The 19716-nt window shown below is 41.4% G+C and overlaps 3 protein-coding genes and 2 long non-coding RNA genes across 7 annotated transcripts; 1 reads left to right on the top strand and 4 right to left on the bottom strand.

Moving 5' to 3' along the window:
- The first annotated feature begins 2728 nt into the window (after window positions 1-2728).
- Window positions 2729-10652, top strand: LOC130702151 (serine/threonine-protein phosphatase 6 regulatory ankyrin repeat subunit C-like). 2 transcript variants are annotated; one of them, XM_057523812.2, is made up of 29 exons: window positions 2731-3392; window positions 3483-3584; window positions 4207-4305; window positions 4372-4488; window positions 4577-4780; window positions 4840-4945; window positions 5009-5205; window positions 5283-5381; window positions 5460-5553; window positions 5614-6089; window positions 6153-6344; window positions 6408-6632; window positions 6695-6895; window positions 6955-7161; window positions 7220-7370; window positions 7438-7646; window positions 7717-7914; window positions 7971-8177; window positions 8239-8370; window positions 8441-8647; window positions 8710-8846; window positions 8903-9004; window positions 9074-9360; window positions 9424-9491; window positions 9562-9649; window positions 9714-9922; window positions 9980-10115; window positions 10217-10333; window positions 10424-10652. In XM_057523812.2, the coding sequence occupies exons 1-29, from the start codon at window positions 2880-2882 to the stop codon at window positions 10567-10569; spliced, it is 5226 nt and encodes a 1741-aa protein (XP_057379795.1). In that variant the 5' UTR covers window positions 2731-2879; the 3' UTR covers window positions 10570-10652. The 2 variants fall into 2 exon arrangements, with proteins under 2 accessions (XP_059351647.1, XP_057379795.1); XM_059495664.1 differs by lacking the exon at window positions 10217-10333 and having other exon boundaries at window positions 2729-3392.
- On the bottom strand, window positions 3617-5781 carry LOC130702156 (uncharacterized). Its single transcript, XR_009004250.2, has 5 exons — window positions 5641-5781; window positions 4972-5577; window positions 4590-4787; window positions 4178-4507; window positions 3617-4117 (listed from the first exon to the last, which is right to left on the bottom strand). It is a non-coding gene; the product is annotated as an uncharacterized LOC130702156 (long non-coding RNA).
- Window positions 6499-12919, bottom strand: LOC130702138 (G2/mitotic-specific cyclin-A-like). 2 transcript variants are annotated; one of them, XM_059495680.1, is made up of 7 exons: window positions 12577-12919; window positions 12187-12495; window positions 11984-12130; window positions 11695-11918; window positions 11431-11635; window positions 11118-11365; window positions 6499-6535 (listed from the first exon to the last, which is right to left on the bottom strand). In XM_059495680.1, exons 1-7 carry the CDS (start codon window positions 12733-12735, stop codon window positions 6514-6516), a joined length of 1314 nt encoding a protein of 437 aa, XP_059351663.1. In that variant the 5' UTR covers window positions 12736-12919; the 3' UTR covers window positions 6499-6513. The 2 variants fall into 2 exon arrangements, with proteins under 2 accessions (XP_059351663.1, XP_057379783.1); XM_057523800.2 differs by lacking the exon at window positions 6499-6535 and adding an exon at window positions 10626-11059.
- Window positions 12920-13717: 798 nt separating this feature from the next.
- LOC130702158 (uncharacterized) lies at window positions 13718-14479 on the bottom strand. The gene is made up of 2 exons (XR_009004252.2): window positions 14116-14479; window positions 13718-13959 (listed from the first exon to the last, which is right to left on the bottom strand). It is a non-coding gene; the product is annotated as an uncharacterized LOC130702158 (long non-coding RNA).
- A 151-nt stretch (window positions 14480-14630) lies between these two features.
- On the bottom strand, window positions 14631-18848 carry LOC130702136 (mucin-5AC-like). The gene is made up of 4 exons (XM_057523798.2): window positions 18637-18848; window positions 17110-17596; window positions 16920-17044; window positions 14631-16825 (listed from the first exon to the last, which is right to left on the bottom strand). Exons 1-4 carry the CDS (start codon window positions 18745-18747, stop codon window positions 15203-15205), a joined length of 2346 nt encoding a protein of 781 aa, XP_057379781.1. The 5' UTR covers window positions 18748-18848; the 3' UTR covers window positions 14631-15202.
- Window positions 18849-19716: the final 868 nt, after the last annotated feature.

Raw genomic sequence — 19716 nt, 5'->3', positions numbered from 1 at the left:
ATCCTGTTTGAATTTTCATGTCCCGAGTGACTATCTCAGACAAAATCGAAGTAGTCTAATCGACAAGGAAAACGGTCCCAAGAACTCACATGTAGAATACACTTTTGCAACTTGAATTTCAGTGATTGTGTCACATCCACATTGATTCGTTTGACGTTCTAGATAGTTAAATTACGAATCGAAAACTCTACAATTTCTTGGCATTGCTCAAAATGGATGAAATTGGAAAGTTCGAGTTCAATCAGGTGAACGAAGTGAGAGGGAAATGTAAATTCATGGCTGGTGAAAACTTTCAATCCACTAGTATACTTGTTACTGAAATGCATGGGAGTATTAAACCTGCTCGAATTCGTCTATTCAAAGTAAACTCAAGTGGAAGCCAAGTCATTCACGAGAAAGCTCGTTCATAACAAGAATTATTTGCTACTGTCGAAGATGGATTTTTCTTTCCGCTAATGGTCTGGAACGTCACGGGTCCTGAATGTGAAGTGTCTCAACATCGAGAATTCTAGAGATAAATGGACTTGCGAGGAAAAAGTTGTGATTGGAGCTAAGAATCTTATCGTTATGGGAAAAATATGTTTCTTCTGCAATCAACGATACGCCTGAAAAACGTTCGATTTCCAATCAGAAGCCAGTAATTCATAAGCAACTATTCTTGTTCAAGGCCAAGATTGTTCGTTAGTTGGGATATAGTTAAATGTTCATAAAACTGGTCTATGTAAATACAGCATTCCATAATTCCCATGGTTATGCTAAATTCCTGTGTCATTGCATACCTGTGCACTGTTCAGCGAAATCGGTTGACAATCCTTCACAGACAAGAGAGGCGGCCTTTCTCTGAAAAAGGCATCGTTCTAAAAACAAGTTTATTGATTAAAAGAAGACATTAGGACCTTGAAAGTGATGGCATTTCTCGGTGCCGATACACTGGGCATAAATGGAACATCTCATCTTTCTGTTTTGCAGTACTTCATGGCATAACTTTAGTGCTGCGGAACCTCTTAAACAACTACACGTTGAAGCCATCTGTCGGGGGAAAAAGACAACTCAGTGTTAATCCAAGTTCTCTACGGTGATTGTAAAAATGAGAGGATAATAACTTGTGGTGGGATATGTTCGTGACGCAAGCACTTTTCAAAAGTCGTTCTAGACTCAATGGTTGGCTATAAAAATATATGGCAGTCTCGTGGACTGTAATTCCACCACTGAAAAAAAAGGAAAAGTATTCTTTACAAACAGAAATCTAAGAAAAATAGAAGCAGACGACTATTATAATTATTGGCTATACAAACAAGCAAAAATCCATCTGTCATCCAAGCTTCAGCATTTCTGATTAGAAATAAAAATTAAATAGGGTACCTTCTTCCTGTCATGACAGCTAGCTGTCTAGGATACGGCTAAAATGATCCCACACGAGGAGCCACTCCCAATAGCTTAGAACTACAGACACAGCGCATTGCGTAACTCGTGGATGGTAGGAAAGGTGAAACTGTTGTTCTTATTCCGTCTTGCCAGCAGCTCCTGGACGTCTGCCCTTTCCTTACGGCAAGCACCAGGGTGTAAACAACGAAGCCTTGTATATACACAGCGTGTAACACCCTCAAAAATGTATGTATACATTAAAGTAGAAGGTTAACCTACATAAATGTACGCCTTTTTTTCTTCTTCAATATTATGTATATACGTGTATCTAAAATGTTTTGAGAAATCAACACAATTTTCAAATCGAGGGGAAACGTGCATGTCAAAACAATTGACGGTCACCGTTTTTATCGGGCAACTGCCAAAAAGGAAGCCCTTGCAAACTTTTTGAAGAATTCAAGTTAAAATTGTCTGCATAGTCAGACGAAAACAAATCAATTTTTTAAAGTAAAGGCGTATTGTTTGTCGACTAGGGGATCTGTTGATATCGTTCATTTCCATCGGCACTCCCGCAGGAGCCGATGCCAGCAATGCGGCGCAATAAAATCCGGATAGCAGGTCGGCGGGGAGCAAGAATTTATAAACAGACTTTTACAAAGAGAACCTGTACGGTATTACGATTTCGCAGCAACTTTATCACGCCGAGAGACAAAGCACAAAAAAACCTCTTTTGCAATTGCTTTCGAGAACTTTATTGTTCTTCTTTTGTTACCCTAAACAAATCGTTAATGTAATACTCTGGCGAGCGGAGTCAAGGTTGTATCGCACCGATTTTTACGAAGAAGCACTTAAATTCCACGCTCATCATTCCGGCTGATGGCGTTTGCACTGGATATACTTACGGATAAGAAAATAAAAATGTAGGTCAGGAGTATAGAACTTTTCTTTTTAAACAGTAAAAAAACCGCCAATGTCGCAGCTAAAAAGGCCTTCGGTCATTTTTAATCAAGTAATACATCGTAAATAAAACGCCGAAACACAATGGTCAGTGGTCAGCGGCTAACACAAAGAGGGAGTACGAGAAAATACAAACATGTGCGTCTCCAACGGCCTAAGACTTGGTGTATATATCGATTGATAAAAAATGCACCATTGTAAAATTAAATGTCCATTGCCGAGGTATCCTTGATTTCACAAATGTATCGCCTTGATACGCATAAACCGGCAGAAAAAAAAAAGAAATTGCTTTTGTGAAAGGGAATCAAAGGCGGGGAGTGTATAAAAATACGTATAATAAGGATCGTTTCCTTGGTCATGCGTTCTTTGGGTTGTGGCGGAACGCTAGGCGTTGAGGGTTTGTTAGTATCTCCTCCTTTCCCAATTCCAGCCCCTGGACAGAGATGTATACATAACGTACCTTTAAGTTCCGAGTCCAGTAGCTTTTTGACCAGTCGACCAGTTGCATCGTTCCTGGAATTGTTCTTCGGTTTTTTCTTTCGGATTTTGTTTTTTTTATGGATCTTAAGGGTGGGGGTATTAAATCGGACAAGAAACGCGGACCTGTGACGGCTCTCTTGTCGAGACAAAATTCCAAAACAGTCCGAGGATCAACTCCGCATAGCAGTTCAGATCAGGATTCGCCCCCCGTTGTTCCAGACGGTATGGATAGCCCTTTGTTAGGTAGAACAAATAATGGCGCTGGAAACATCAGCAGAACGTCTTCCATCCGGAGTAAAGGGGGTGAACTGTCGACGGAAAGGAATACCAGTCCAAAGCCCAAAAGTCGTGACCAAACACCAGAAACCGGCCAGGGAGATTTGCTTCTTTCAGCTGGCGATGCATCCAGTCTCGGGAATAAAACAACAGGCAAACGGATGATTGATTCAGCCAAGAAAAAGATCCTTTGGTTAGCGTCTAAAAGCGAATGGGGTGGTTTAGAACAAGCCATGAAAACTCTAGAACAAACAGTTGCAGCCAACAAAAATTCTCCGGAATCGATCGCACCTCTAGCCGGAATCCAAGACGAGGTTTTTATTTTTGCTTTACTTTCTTAATTGATTTCGTTCCTTTCTTCACACCTTTTTTTTTTTCTTTCTTTCGCTATACCCATTTCTTAGTTTACCGGTTACACGCCCTTGATGTACGCCGTTAAAGACAACCGGATCTCTTTAATGGAACGAATGATGGAACTCGGTTGCGATTTGACTACAGTGAACAAAGTAAATGTTCCATTTTTTTTTTATCTATAAAAAATTTTAGTTTTTCGTTTTCTATTGTGTCAAATTGGATTGCGACGCGAGTTTAAGTGTTCTGGTCTAGCGTGATAACAGAACTATAGCCATTCACGTCAACAGGTGATGATCATTTTTTATGGCTCTCCCGACATACCTGTCAGCTCTAAATAATATCGATTAAACAACCAAAGAAATAAAAAGGTTTCGAAAAAAAAAAAACTACCGTTGCTGACCGCTATCGAACAAAGAAAAATAGCGTTGGAAAAAAAAAAACAATCCTGGAACGTGTAAACTGTTTATAGATAAATAGTGATATGCGCTATGTACGTATATACATACCCCTTCCGGCCAGCGACCTTTAAATTTTTCGGTTCCTGGAGGAAAATGTAAACTACATGGCGCGTGACACAATACAACCGTAATCCATTATTACGGATGCCGACTCGGAAGCAAAATGTAGTGCGCACGCGATCTTTCCGAATGTCAGCGCCGAGTTGGGACTTTTGCAATTGTCTCACCTGCACAAAACTCATTTTCTCCTTAGAATTCGCCTCCAACATTACTAAAAAAAAAACTACCTTTTTTTTTGTTATGGACATATCTGCAGGATAATTACAACGCGTTTCACTTGGCTGTCTTGTTTTCGAGAGAGGATGTCATAAAGAACTTACTTTCCCGTAAAGCTGATATCACCATTCCAGCCGGGGTAAGTCATTCAAATTTCTTAACATCCTTCATATTTCCTGATCATTCCCGTTTCTTTCAAAAAAAGCCTCGCGAACAAAACGTGCTTCACTTGGTGGCGTCAAGAACAGGCGGATCCGGTGCATCTGTCGCTAAAATGCTATTGGCTTCAGGAGCGAAAGACTTCCGACTGGCTAGAGATACAGTGCGTGATCGTGGCTTGGCTGTCGAAGAAACAAAAATTACCATTTAATTATTTGAATTTTTTTTTTGGAATGATGACGGATGTTTAGGAAGGATATTTACCGTTGCATATCGCCGTGGAAATAGGCAACATGCACGTGACGAAAGAGCTGCTCAACATGAATGGCGACCTCCAGGTGAAGGCTACCTTTGGGCCGAAAATGGAAAATGCCTTTCACGCAGCCACGAGACGCCGCGATATTGAACTTCTTCGGATTTTGAACGATCAAGGCAGCCCCGTCGATGCTGTTAACGTATATCCTAATAATTTTAAACAATAATTTGATGATAGAATTAATTAATAATTACTAAGGCGGACGGGCAAACTGCTTTACATATTGCGGCAGCAGATGGCGATGAAAATATTGTCAAATATCTTCACATGCTTCATGCCAATCCCAACATTTCCGATAATGAAGGTAATAACTTCAAAATTCGTATTTACCTGTAAAGAAAATCTCTCAGGTGTAAATCCGAAACAGATCGGACACCCGTGCTCATTGCGGCTGAAAGGGGCAAAACAGCTGTGGTAGAGATCCTGACGGAAAAATTCCGGGCATCCTGTCTGGATCGAACTAAAGATGGCAGCACTTTACTGCACGTAGCTTCATTCCATGGACATCCGGACACAGCTCTAATGCTGCTGAAAAAGGGAGTTCCACTTCACATGCCTAACAAGGTGTGTTCCGCATGCTTTTTTAACAAAGCTAGTTGAAAGGAGTTGAATTAAATCAATAATTAACGATCGGTTTAAAGAGTGGAGCACGGAGTATTCACATCGCTGCACGGAAGGGCCACGTCGGAGTCATTCAAACTCTTTTGTTGAAAGGAGAACAAGTGGACGCTACTACAAATGTAAAATTAGTCACACACAAAAAAAAACTGATAAAGAAATATTTAAGACACCAAAAGAATCCCATTGATTTTTAACAGGATAATTATACAGCTCTTCACGTTGCCGTCCAGGCCGGCAAAGCTAATGTTGTCGAAACCCTATTGGGATACGGAGCTCAAGTTCATATTCGAGGTAAACCGAAATTATCTTTAAATCCTATTGAAATCAATTATAATGTTATTGTTTGAATAGCTGGACCGTTGCAGGAAACTCCTTTACACATAGCAGCCAGAGTGACGGAAGGAGGTGAAAAGTGTGTTCAGATGCTACTCAAATCAGGTTGCAATGCCAACATCAACCGAGCGGATGGAGTGCGGCCACTTCACGTAGCAGCAAGTGAAGGACATTTTGGAGTAGTTCGTCTCCTTCTTGCCGACGGAGCAGATCCTTTGCTAGTGAACGATAACGGTGAAACGCCTCTGCAAGTAGCTTGTGGTACATCGCATCCAGGCACTCTTTCCGTCGTCCAGTTATTATTAGAGCACGTTCAAGCCGGATCGGGATCGGCTGCCACTTATGTCAATACTCCCAACACTTTAGGCGAAACTTGTTTACACGCGGCTAGCAGTCAGCCTCGAACCTCAAATACCAAAGGAAAATATCCTGACCGTGATATTGCCCAGTCTTTGCTCCAGGCTGGAGGGGATGTTAGCCTTGATACCTTTCAGGTTTAAAACCGCATTAAATTGGTTTGAAACAATAATTTTTAAAATTATTTGATATTTAAATAGAACAAAGAAAACCCACTGCACTACTGCGCCTCTCAGGGAAACGTGCCTGTTCTTGTAGTTTTACTGGCCAGTATTCGACCAACGGATTTACAGCGTGTGGTTAACAAACAAAACATACTGGGACGATCACCTTTACAACTGGCAGCAAAGAACGGCCATCTTCAATGTGTTTTCCTTTTGTTACAAAATCAGGTAAAAGAGAATAGATTACATAGTTAACATGGTAAATTAAAATGTTATTACCTTTTGTATTAGGCTCGGGTTGACGTGTTTGACAACGATGGAATGTCAGCTTTACATTTGGCATCCGAATGGGGTCACGGAGCTGTTTGCGATGCTCTTCTGGCTCACAATGCATTCGTTAACAGTAAATCACGTGTCGGCTTAACACCCATTCACTTGGCTGCCCTTAAAGGCTACACCGAATTGGTCCATTCTTTGGTTACTGTTCATCACGCGACCATTGATGCGTTGACATTGGTAAAACGATCATATCCTTCTGTTTATCAAAATGATTAAGAAATGTATCCTCTTTTCTTTAGCGGAAGGAAACGGCGCTTCAATTGGCTGCTGGAGCTGGACAATTGGACGTGTGTAGCCTCTTACTGGAACTGGGAGCTGAAACCAGCGCAGCTGATGAGTTGGGCCGTAAAGCAATCCATTTGGCTGCCCAGCAAAACCATTCCGAGGTGGTAAGATTATTCTTAAAACATCAGCCAGCCTTGGTATTAGCTGCCAATAAGGTAAATGGATTGAAACCTCTTGAAAAAAGGAATTCATTTCAAGAGATTGTTTTATCCAGGATGGCAATACCTGTGCCCATATTGCAGCAATGCAAGGCTCAGTGGACGTGCTCCAACAATTAATGAAATTTGATCTATCCATCGTGACGGCTTCTCGCAATAGAACAAGTGAATCGACTCCATTACATCTAGCAGCTGAAGGTGGGCACGCAGATGTTGTTAAGATACTTCTTGAAGCTGGAGCATTGCCACAGGATGAGAATAAAGTATGTGATGATGATATTCAACATTGAATTTTTGCTAATATGTTTTTTCGTACCATAGGCTGGTTTTACAGCAATTCAATTGGCGGCCAAGAACGGGCATAATGTAGTCATTGATGTGTTACGTGACGCAAGTCCCGACACGCTCAGCTACGCTAGTCGACGGACAGGATTGAATTCTTTACACGTCGCTGCATGTTACGGCCAATCTGGTGAGAATTTCAACTTCACAGGATAACAGTTTGGATGCCACATCACGTCTTCGTTTTTTCTTTACAGAAATTGTCAGAGAAATGTTGACTTACGTTCCAGCAGGTGTACGATCAGAAGCACCGACGAGTTTATCCGGTTCGGGAGTTCTGCGTGAACTCGACGGAGAGGCCGGTCTGACTCCATTACATTTGGCTTCGTATTCTGGTGATGAGAATGTTGTCCGTCTCCTTCTCAACTCTGCTGGTGTTACGGTGGACCAGCCATCAGCTCAAAACGTACAATAAATTCTCCACTTTTTCTGGACTTGAGAAATCACGACGCAGTAATAAAATCTGTTGTAAATAGGGTTTCACGGCTTTACACTTGGCGTGTCGAGGTGGTCACGGAGCTGTGGCCGGTCTCTTACTTAGTCGTTCAACTGGACTGCTGACCACTCCAGACGGACATGGTCGGTCGCCGCTTCACGTAGCCGCGGCTCACGGCCATGGTAGGATAGTTGAGCTTCTTCTCGGTCAAGGAGCTGATGTTAATGCTGTAGACAAGGTAACAACTTCGGTAGGGCAACTGTGACGAATGCCTATGAAATTTTTCTTTTTTAGGCTGGATGGACAGCTCTTCATCTAGCTTCACGTGCTGGACATTTAGCTATGGTTCAACTATTGCTGGATAGCGGAGCCACTCCTCGTAGTTGCAATGATAATGGACGCATTCCCTTATGGTATGCAGCTTCAGAAGGTCACACTTCTGTTTTGACTTTACTTCTGAAACGAGAACACGATGCCTACGGATTAATGGAAGATCGCAAAGTAAATCTAATTCAATCAGAGAAATGTTTATAAATAATCTTACATTTTCCCAAAAATTTAGTTCGTCTATAACTTGATGGTGTGTGGTAAAAATAACAACAATTTGCCACTGTGCGAATTCATTTTGGAATCGCCGGCACCGGTTGATGTTGCCGCCAAATTATCTCACATTCTAGCGACTCTGTCTGTCAAGGTAACATTGATACAATTAAATTTTTACTAGGTTTTTTGCTTGCTGCTTGCTTACACATTGATTATTGTAGGAGAAAGAGAGGTCGAAGGATTTGTTGGAGGCGGCCAAACATTGTGAATCGATGGCCACCGAATTGTTGGCCTTGGCTTCATCATTGGAAGGCGCTGCCCGTCTTTTGACTGCCCGTGATCGAAGGCAAATGCCATTGTTGGACATCCTAGTTGAGCAAGAGCAAAAGGAAGTAATTTCCCATCCAGCCGTCCAGCGTTATCTTCAAGTGAGCTCAATAGAAACAAGTATAATTCTTCCAGCAAATCAATGTTTGTGTTTTGAAATTAGGAAGTTTGGTTAGGAGGACTGCAATGGGCACCATGGAAACTACTTTTGCTCTTCTTGTGCTGCGTCGTTTTGCCACCAGTTTGGCTTGGCTTGTGTCTTCCACTTGGGCATCGATACGATAAAATTCCCGTGATTAGGTAAAACCACAAACTAAATGAATAACTACAAATGAATAACAATTCTTTTCAAACAGATTCATGGCTTACTTGACCTCTCACATCTATTTGATGACACTCCTGATTTTGACAAGTACTCTACCAATTTGTCCTGTGTTACGAACATCTTTACTTCCTTGGTACGAATTTTCACGTGGGTGATCGCCATTTTGTTGTCTGCTGCTTTTCTCATTGAACTTTCTTTGTAGTTGGTACGAATGGCTCCTACTCGTTTGGTTATCGGGTGTTCTACTTGCAGAACTTGCCACACCACGAGATCGAGGTGGATTGGGTTGGTTAAGGATCGCCGTCCTCTTCATAAGCGCCATTGCTATTTTGATCCACGCCGTAGCATTTCTATTGAAACCGGAGCACTGGACTGTTGCTCTTTTCTTCCGGAATCAACTGCTAGCCGTGGCTGTCCTCCTTTGCTGTATGCTCTTGCTCGATTTCCTCTCATTTCACTACCTGTTCGGCCCATGGGCTATCATTATCGGTTCGTTCCTGGTTAAAATTCTAGTAAAAATTATTAGCTTAAATTTTGTGGAAATTTGATTAGGTAACCTGATGGTTGATGCTTGTCGTTTCCTCATCATTTTGGCCATCTTCATGTTTGGATTCACAATGGTAGTTTTTATTTCAACATTTGGCAGATATTCACAGGGTTTTATTGCAATGAATTTTTAAATAACTGTAGCATGTGGCCGCACTCAACCAACCATTTTGGGCACGAGACATCACGCCCATTACGGCCAAAACCATAACAGGTGGTTTGGATTCAGGAGGTAAATATTAAAAATATTAGCATATCCAAACTGATTTACAATAAACGGCGTTTTTCCCCCGTAGTTGTGGTGACACCGTTGGACACATTCCAATTGCTCTTCTTCGCCCTGTTCGGCTTAACGCAACCGGCCGACTTGCGGATGGAGACTGCCCAGCCCGAATGGACTCTATTTTTCTACAAAACCGTATTTGGATTCTACATGCTGGTGACAACGGTCGTACTGATCAACATGCTCATTGCCATGATGAGCGATACTTACCAAAGGATTCAGGTACAACCGATCATTAACTAAAACTTTTCATAGCTGAAAAAATTTTTAATTAAAAAGGCTCAATCAGACGTAGAATGGAAATTCGGACTGGCTAAATTGGTTCGAGCTATGCATCGTACTGCAGCAACTCCGTCTCCCCTCAATCTTTTCACTTCGTGGATAAGTTACCTATGGCAACTATCGAGAAAACAAGGTATCACACAACTATCTTTTGTGTGAAGCATGGCTGTATGCTCACCGCACGAATTCCAAAGGCGACTAATATCCTGATGCTTGTTTCTTAACAATCCCCAGTCGTCCATGAGAATGCGGATGATCATGCACGACTGGTTAGACAATGTCCACCGTCGGCAGGCAATAACAAAGGATGGATGAGAAAGTTTCAGCACAAAACTAAAGTTGGCCATCGAGGTATTCATTCCTACTACAACAGAAACTGTGTTACTACTAAATCTCAAGCAAAATTCCATAATAACATACCTGAATTCTTTTTTGTTGCAGAGTCCAATGCGTTGGGGGTTGTTCGTCCTGCTCCGCTTAGTTCACAAATGTCTATCGTCGGTGATCGTAACAGTTTGGAACATGTTACTGATTGGCGCATAGTTGTTAAGCAGTACATTAGTAACAATCTGACACAAGCCAACTAGATACAAATATTACTTAGTTTAAATTAATATATTTGGTAAGTGATGGGACATTGAAGTCTGGACAAATACAATTGTTTTGACAATGTCATGTATTTAATTCTAGCAGCACACTTTAGGATTTTTTTTGTACAAAAATTCAAAATTATGACAGTGATAGCTTCACAGGATCAGGAAAATTCGTAGTCCTACCTACGATACGTTTCTTATTCTCTTTCAATTGTTTTTTTTTTGGTAAAAATTTTTTCTCGATATTTCGAAAAAAATAAAAAAAAAATGCTTAAAAGCCGGACTGACCGGAATGGCGAAAAAGGGAACGATCGAAGGTCGAGATACCGATGAGGTGATATGTACAACGTCCTTTTTTGGGAATAGGGGAAGAACATGTAAATTTTCGTATAAATATTCTGAGAAGGTCATTGTTTTTCGTTAAAACTGTGCCAATTCCAAAGTCGAGATGGGTGGCGGGGTAATGAGGGAAACAACGTGTCGCCTAAAAAAAAATTAATGTTTCAGATCCTAATCCATATAAATGAAGATTTCAAACTTACTTTTCGGCCTTGTACTTTTCACGAATAGCTTGTTGAGGATTCGTCGGGGCTTGAGACCAAGAGGTGTGGAGATCCTTGATGCAAGATACCAACTGCTCCAGGGAGTAACCGGTGGAAGCGTGCACGTGTGTAGGCCAGACTTCGTTGCCACAAGCGAGTCTTGCCAGAGCAACGCAGGAAGCGGCTACAACCGAGGGCAGATGATGCAAGTATGGTTCCGTCTCCATTAACGTCAGTTCGCACAAATACTATTGAGTGCAAGGCCACAAATGAGACATGACCTTTAATCCCTTTCTACAAACAAAAACATTACCGATGCCAAGTGGAGACAAGTCTCGCTGGAACGTGACAATTGAATGTAGCGTTGTAGGAAATAATTTGATGTCGGCACAGCTAGTTCGAATGCTAACACTTTCAATATCAAATGCTCCATACGCAAAACTTGCTTCTTTGTGTATGTATCATCGGTGATGTAGACGAATTCACCAACCTCTGGCGGGTAGATTTCTTCGTATTTACTGGAATAGAATGACTCATTAAGCTTCAACTGTATGGTATAGGCCGTAGAAAATCTTACGAGGCAATAAACATGGCGGCGGTTCCAACCAACTGCAATTTGCCGCGCAAAACTGACATGTGAGACAGGAACCGGTCGATGAAGGAGACGGCAAGGAAGAGAGTCTCGTTGTGGATTTTGTATTCCTCAGCTACTTCAACAAGCCAGTCGATCAAAATGGCGCGCATACCAGGAGTAATGTCGGATTGTTTCCTCATGTAATGAGGCTTGGGCCGATGGCGTTCCTATAAAAAACAAATTCATTTGAGTTCAAAGAAACTATTGAAAACCTCTTGAAAACAAAGCCTACCTCACAGTTCCTCAGATATGTGTAAATATCCTTCAGGTAAACTTCAGGCAAGGCAGATTCAAGATGACGATTCAACTCAGTCAATGTGGCACAGGGTTTGTTGTCTTCAATAGCCAATTCATCGATCACCATAGGACTCAAGTGATCCTACAATCAAAATCTTTAGATCGACAGCCTAACACATGGCTAATCAAGACACTTACTTGGATTTTGAATGCCTCTTTAGATGATTCCTCCTTGTGTTGCAGAACATAGTCTAGCTGATGTAAGCTTGTATTCATAGAAACGAAGCTGCAGGCTGAATCTTCTAGGCTTTGTGAAATTGGAGCCAGGGCATGCCTAGTAGGCTTGGACGATGCTCCATCACAGTATACCGAGAACCCTTGCTTTGTTTCAGCAAAAGGTTGCTGCTTCAGATTAACAGAAGGAATTGGGTTCCAACAATTCTGTCCCTTATTGGCTTTATCAGTGTGGTCAGTTGCATTCTCATCAAACACAGTAAATGCTGGTGCCTAAGCACAATCAAACAAAAAAACAGTCAGCAAACTAACAACTATTAAAAAACTAAGCTCATGTGAGCTATGCATCCTTACCTTTTTGCCCTGCAACTGAGATGCCTTTTTGGTGTTGGCTGCATTAGAATTGACGATCGAAAGGCCCAATTTTGGTTGACCGTCTTTTCGCAAACCAAAGCGTGTAGAAGCAGCTTGTGTCGGAGGAAGTTGATTTTCCTGGTCGAGGTGGGAAGCCATGACGTCGTAGTTTGCAGTTTAAAAAATCTATTTAAAATTGCCCCTAGAATAAGTGAGGAAAAACGTGGGGGGGCTAACAGAAACCGGGACTCGCTAGAAGTCCGTTAAATCTTTTCGATCTATTCATATGAATCTTCCTCTCGACTCATCTAACCAAGACTGAATGTGCAGTAACGAACGTACAGATTTTCGAAATTATGACGGTTAGGAGGAAGGAGGAGCTTCGTTCGAACTTCTCGAAACCGTTGTTGCCAGCTCGTAAAAAAATAGAGCTAATGCCAGGTTATGCAAATTGAATCCACCGTGAATTGTCGATTTTTCCTTTCTTTAATAATTGACTGAATTGTTTATTTGAATATTAACATTTTAAATCATTTTTCTTTCAAGCTTGTCACCACGTATGCAATAGGCTAAATAAAGCGCGCCCAGCCACCTGACGCCCCTGATTGTCGCAACCGACGTCAACTAGCGCCAAACATTCGCTTTGGCTTTCAGAGAAAAAGCAAACAAATTGCGATAATTTTTAACGGCTTTTGTGCTGAAATGTAGCATTACAAAGTACTTTTAAAAAAATAAAAAACGCATAGAAATTCCCACACATATGTTCCCATTTTTTAAAACATTATTTTCAACATAGAAGTTTTCCTTCGAATTGATAAAATCTATTGAACTATTTACTTGTTAGAGCTACATTTTCCTAATAGTATATTAAAAACAAAATTTTATTCGAATGTTCGTTTTTTTCCAACAGGCGGCCGACAACGCTTATCTTTAACGTCGATCCTTTTCTTTGGACGGTTTACCTGGCGCTTTTTCCCGCTCTCTCCTTTTCACCCCCCCCCCCCTTCCTCTGCTCGTGCTTTTTGACGGTTATTTTTTTTCTCTCTCTCATCTCCAAGCTTCTTCTCTCATATCCTGTCCCGAATACCCTCTGTTGCCGGTTTCCGGTTACAGTGGGACTCTTAAAAGATATACTAAACCGTCACGATAACGTACAAAACTGTGTTTATTTTCACACGAAACAGCTAAAAAAAGAACATGACATTTTTGTGACATTTGAAACATCCAAATCATTGAAGCAGAGCACTCTTGCACTTTGATTTGCATAAGCATAGTCACAGCTGCAGCAGAGTTGCCTATTGATCAATGGCCCCCCCTCGTCTGCTGAGTGTCAATCAATTCGGTGGTGCGTGGTAAGCCCAGAAGAACACTGCCTACTTTTCTCTATAATCATGCCGTAAAAACGAATCTTTTCGTAATTATTGAGTTAAAAAAAAGATTAATCAAGTTGATTAACAATTCAAAATGAAGGATTATTTGGTAAGCCACGTTTGTCTGGAATGACAGGTGGTTAGCATCTGTAAAACTGTTTACAGTTACCTTTAGGCATTCAATCATTCCTTTTGTTCCTATTTTGGGTATACTGTTCCCATTCTGAAAAGAAAAAATGGCGCGAATCAAGGCTCTAAGTTGATCATGAAACTTTATATACATTTCCTTTCAGGTAAAAGGAATAATAAAATAAAACCACAAAATGCAAAAGATTGAAGGCGGGTCAAGGACGCACCTCAACCCACTCACCTGAAATTCCAGACTACCTTATACTACCTAGACAGCAGACACCCACGCACAGGTATGGAAAGGATTTATCGTGGGGTATAAGCACCATTGTAGAAATCAGCTTGAGCCTGTAAAAGACGCCCCGATAGCCATGTAAAGGTAAATGATATTGATCGGCGCTGGCCTATGGTATTTCTGTGTGTGCAGTTAGGGCGTCAACCTCTCGCCCATACACAATTATTAATCCATCTCATTTGTACGAAAACATTTTTTGTTTTGAGAATGTATTATTGTTTTTCAAGTCACGCTATTTTTCAAACATAGAGATATGGCTATTCACATAAGACAATAGGTATATTTGTAACTATACACTACGACAGGGGTGCGCCATATTTGTTTTCATCGTCCGTGCTGACTACATGTCCTCCTCGTGTTTTTCTCTTCGGAATTCGGCACCTCATTTCTTCTTCATAACCGTACAGATGAAAGAGGCGAGCGAAAGGAAAGGAGGAAGTAAAAAAAAGGAAAGAAAAGGAAAAACAAGTTTTGTTTCTTTCGCTGATACAACCAATATGTGATACACTAAATCATATACACATCCATGACAAGCATTCATACACAATATCATTTGAACGTGGAATTTCACCTTCACTGATCATCAAAAACGGTTCCGTAACGTCTTATTGAATTTCGAGGGGTAGAAGAAAAATCAGGGCAACTAGGTTACTGTGTAAGAAGTTCAAAAATAGTAGATAACAAGAGCAATCAAGTTTGAAGTCTTCGAAAGAAAAAAGAAAGAAAGAAAAACGAAAGGGCACAAAATGCCGATTGGAAAAACAAGATTAAACGAAGAGAGGGGAAGAGCAATTCCCATCTTTAGGGGCAAAAATTACAATTTGAATTAATCCTACATTGACATATCAGCCACGATAACAGTTGGCGACGTCAGGTGATGAGAATCATCACCGTTGGCCTTCTCCTTATCTGTGGATGGAAAGAGTTTGACCACCTTCTTCTTCAGATCGTCCTTATCGGAGGCCAAAGGAACTCTCTGCCCAGGTGACTGGTTTCCGCCAGATGCTGTACCCGTTGTTGGCGCTTGCACAGTGACAGGAACTTTCTGAACGACAACTTTCATGTCTTTATACTGCTTATTATTCTGGAAACATTCCTTCAAGTTCTTGACAGTGAGAAAGGTGCCAGCCGTGGAAGGATTCTGCGAGCTGGACAGAGGTGGACAAGTCTTCAAAAGCGATATGGGTCTCTTAATGGCAGTTGACTGATTGCCGTTATTCTTGTCGGCGAACGGAACGATGACATAGTTGGATACTCCGCCGGCCAGGCTCGCAACTTTAGGAGCAATAGGCACAAATTTACCACTTTGTGCATTCAACGGAGCCCCTGACGGTGAAACGAAGCTTTTCAATCCTTGGTTTCCCATCGTTAACTTCGGCATAGCAGGCAACACCGTTGTAGTGGTTGAGGAAGTGGCGTTGCTGGATGCGATGACCAGCTTGGGAGTCGTTATAGGAGACGAGAGCTTGGGTGCAGGCGCAATGACAACCGGCTTTGGAGGTACTGCTGTCGTCACCGTCGAATTGGCAGATCCTGACCAATTCGACGATGCGACAGTTGCGTTGACAGACGGAAACGTCCGGTAGAATTTAAAATGAGGAGCTCCCATCCAGCTGCCACATTTCTCAATGCAACGTCCCAATTCTTCTTTGTTGCCAGAATCTTCCGCCTTTATGGCTGTTGAATTGGGTACAGTTTCCAAGTTAGACGGTCCTGCTTTAATGGGAGTCGTAGACGGACTAAAACCTTGATGAGATAGACGAGGTCTTTTGATAGGTTTTGACGAAGGTTTAATTTTTCGCTCCAGCGTAATATGAGCGCTGCTCCCGTTCTCCAGACAAGTATTAGTCTGCATAATTTCAATATCACTCTCCACGATGGAAGCTCGAGTCGAAGAAAAGGACGGCGACCCGTTAATTGGCGTCTTGGGGAAACCTCCAGCTGCTGGGCTAGTGATGGAGTCTTTGGACGAAGGAAAGAATACTTTGAAATGAGGCACACCGTCTACTACCGTGTAGGTAACGCAGGGTTCTAGTGCTCGACTGCCATTTTTGCCATTTGAATCTACAGGCTCTGGTTTGTTCGACGGGTTCGAGTTGAAAGTTGTAGTTTTACTTGACGGGCTCGATTTGTTTTGTTGATTATAATTATTGTTGTTAGTCTTGCTAGGTACGGTGGGTGATGCTTTCTTAGATTTGGCACGCGTTTTCGTACTTCTTAAATGCTTCGTATTTGAGCCGGAATTGTAGTTATCTTTGCCGTTGTAGCTTTCCGTTTGCGAAAAAACGGGAGAGGATGCTCTCGACGAAGCACGAGAAGATCCACGCGAATCATGATGGCGAGTTTTAACCCCGCTGGATTCCATTGAATACGACGTCATAGCCGACCGTTTAGGATCTTTTTGTCTAATAGTAACATGGAGGCCAGTTAAGTAGTTGCATCTTCTGTTAGATACCTGTTGGTTTTTTTTTTTAAATTAACAAAAAGTTAGACCACAAATACTTTTTCCCCTATAAGATTGAGATGTGATAATGTGAACACTTGCATACCTTTGTTGGTATATCGATAATTTGCCAAGGACCAGTTGTGATCACCTTTTTACCCTGAACTGCCTTTGCTTTTCTCTGGATCAAGGCTTCTTCGGCTTTCTTGTATTGGCTAACATGAACCAATTCTAAATAATATAGGGAATAAATCAATTTCTGCAAATCTAAAATATTAAAAGTACAGTAGACTCACCAACAGTAGACATAAAATCCCGTTGAAGCACTTTTGCACCTACTCTTTCTACTTTTTGAAGTAGCCTGTCAGACTCTGACCATTGCTCTCTAGTTAAATCTTCCCAATCCATTGGTTGTTCATCATTTAACTTATCTTGCTCTTCCTCAATTTCCTCAAGAACGGCCAGTGTGTTTGGCTCTTTGAAATTTTCAATTTTCGAAGAGTTAGAGCTTGGTGAAATGTCTTCACCAACCCCTTCTAATTCCTGAGTGGATGGAGGGAATTCGTCTTCAGTTTCGCTACATTCCTGGGTTTGAGCAGATAATTCACGATCGCTCAATTTATCAGAACACAATAAATCATTCTGAATTTCTTGAGGGACGTGGTGCGACTCGGCTTCTCTCACGAGATTGAGCTCTTCACGCTGTGACTTGTCTAGAAAAGCTATTTCTTCCAGTAATTTTTGAAGAATCGCTTCATCTTTATCCGGTCTTTCATTTAATTCCTGCACAGAATAAATAAAAGTTGCAAATTTTTTTTATTTAATTCGAATAGAAGTAAATCTAGATTTTTTTATAATAGGTTTAGAGCGGAAGCCCTGGCCACCTGGCGGAAAAGCGCTAAAGCTTGAGCGAAAGTTTATCTGACACTCGAGGAAATCGTCTAATTGATGGCTTTTCTCGCTAAATTTCGTACAGTAACAGGTCAAAAATGAAAGAAAAATTCTCGAATATTGTGAAACATAAAATGCGATAGACGAATACAGCTAATTTTTCGGGTGCGTTCGCTTTTTAACGAACCAAAGTTGAAGAAAAAGCAAGGCTTGATAGCGTGGGTTTTAGGTCGAGGGGGGAGCAGCGATGACGAAAACAATCTTTCGCAGTTGTATTGTTTCACATTCACCTCAACTAACTGGTATTCATACAAAACTACGAGGACGGCCTGACTTGCTTTGTTAGACATGGGGAATACAATTTTGATCTCTGCATTATCTTTGTTGTCAATGGCCATGTTGTAATAGTTATAGAATCTCACTCAAACACACCTTAGGGTGTTTTCGGATTCTACGTGTCCGTAGAACAACATGCCTGAACATTTGAGAACCCACACCTCAGTACAGTGCATTAACACTTTTGCAAGTGTAGCAACACACGTAGATATCCCTTCAATGATAAATCGAAAATTCAAGGCTAACCCTAACCATGAGTCAGGCAAAATGTTTGTCTTGAAGTTGGAATGGGAGGACCCAGCGCGGGTGCTGTTTATTGTCATTTCGACGAGCTCACATTGAAATAGTTATCGTGATAAATCTCTTAATTACTGCACATAGGGGAAAAATGAAAATAATATACTTGAATTCCTGCTAAACGTCTACGGAGAGAGCAGATGTACGCAGAGAGAGGAGGGGAAAGGGAAAAAAGAAAATACGTCGGACGGCAGGACACATACACAGCAACACACGGCCACCCAATATACACACACACACACTTGAGGAGAGTCTGGCCGAAAGTAATGGAAATAAAAACAAAACGAAGACAAACTAACCTGATATCGCTGAACAGCTTCGATAAACTGCTTTTGCAAGCGAATAACTTTGGCGGTATTAGGCGGGATTTGTCGCAAGTTTCTCAAAACGATCGCTTTTCCCGAGTACATTTTTTACCGCGGACGGCAGCCAGCCAGCCACGGAATAGCAGAAAGCAAAGCAGCGGCCCTGAGAACAGCAGCGCCTCTAGCGTCGAGTTTGTTTCCTTCTCTCTTGCAGTCATATGGCAGTAAGCTACTCGGGTTTACTGTGGCTGTGGCGGTGATAGTTCTCCCCTCTGAAAATTTCCATTCTTTCTCGTGGCTCGTGCCTCCGGCAATATTCTCTCTTTCACTGGAAAAATACCGCCCCAATCATGTCGGCGAAAACTGTTCGCAACAGCTAATGGTTTCGGAAGATCTTTCAATTTACAGCCTATTTATGACAAATATTCAAATTGGGGAGAAACAGTTCGTGCAATTTCTGTTCGGATGTTTTTACGAGCCAGATGAAGATCCTCAAAATTCGACGTTGACTATAAGGCAACATTGCAACCGTCCTCTCACTATTGCTGTTCTTAGATTTTCTCTTTCGATTTCCTCAGTAATGAAAGGGCAAACATCATTGCAATAAGTTTGCTCGCAGACGTTTATAGATTGCACAAATTTATCATCATTCGTCTCTTAATCAATAGTTTTCTGTCATGTCAAAGTAAGGCATTCGTTGGGATCAACAGCGCGCCGCGTCCTCGTCAAGGTAAATGAAGTTGAATTCACCAGCCATAGATAGCGTTACCTCTTTCCAATGCGTTATTATCGTTATCGTAACAGGATGTACAAAAAAAAAAACAATTCAAAATATCACACTCTATCAAATAGGAATAGTTTTTCAATGTAATTAATTTATAATGTTATAATGGCATTCTGAAAAAGAAGTACGAGAATATGCGCAGTGCAATATCGTTGATACTACGCACGAACCAGATTTGTTTCAATACTGCATCTAATCGATACAACTATGAAATTTGGGCTCTTACGAAGCATTCTGGATTAATACACAAGCAAGGAAAAATAAACTTTATTTAAAAATTTAAAAACCAT

This window comes from Daphnia carinata, chromosome 6 (assembly GCF_022539665.2).
Source record: "Daphnia carinata strain CSIRO-1 chromosome 6, CSIRO_AGI_Dcar_HiC_V3, whole genome shotgun sequence".
NCBI lineage: Eukaryota > Metazoa > Arthropoda > Branchiopoda > Diplostraca > Daphniidae > Daphnia > Daphnia carinata.
The sequence above is the reverse complement of the archived record's forward strand: the minus strand, read 5'-3'. Positions and strand labels throughout refer to the sequence as shown.

Excerpts from the sequence above, each read along its gene's own strand:
- LOC130702151 (XM_057523812.2), top strand. The coding sequence starts at position 2,880 with ATGGATCTTAAGGGTGGGGGTATTAAATCGGACAAGAAACGCGGACCT. Across the intron at positions 4,306-4,371 it reads ATATCACCATTCCAGCCGGG|CCTCGCGAACAAAACGTGCT; the intron begins GTAAGTCATTCA and ends TTTCAAAAAAAG. Across the intron at positions 6,090-6,152 it reads TTAGCCTTGATACCTTTCAG|AACAAAGAAAACCCACTGCA; the intron begins GTTTAAAACCGC and ends ATATTTAAATAG.
- LOC130702138 (XM_057523800.2), bottom strand. The coding sequence starts at position 12,735 with ATGGCTTCCCACCTCGACCAGGAAAATCAACTTCCTCCGACACAAGCT. Across the intron at positions 11,919-11,983 it reads CATATCTGAGGAACTGTGAG|GAACGCCATCGGCCCAAGCC; the intron begins GTAGGCTTTGTT and ends TGTTTTTTATAG. Across the intron at positions 11,636-11,694 it reads GCCGCCATGTTTATTGCCTC|TAAATACGAAGAAATCTACC; the intron begins GTAAGATTTTCT and ends ATTCTATTCCAG.
- LOC130702136 (XM_057523798.2), bottom strand. The coding sequence starts at position 18,747 with ATGTACTCGGGAAAAGCGATCGTTTTGAGAAACTTGCGACAAATCCCG. Across the intron at positions 17,597-18,636 it reads AAGCTGTTCAGCGATATCAG|GAATTAAATGAAAGACCGGA; the intron begins GTTAGTTTGTCT and ends TATTCTGTGCAG. Across the intron at positions 16,826-16,919 it reads TTATCGATATACCAACAAAG|GTATCTAACAGAAGATGCAA; the intron begins GTATGCAAGTGT and ends AAAAACCAACAG.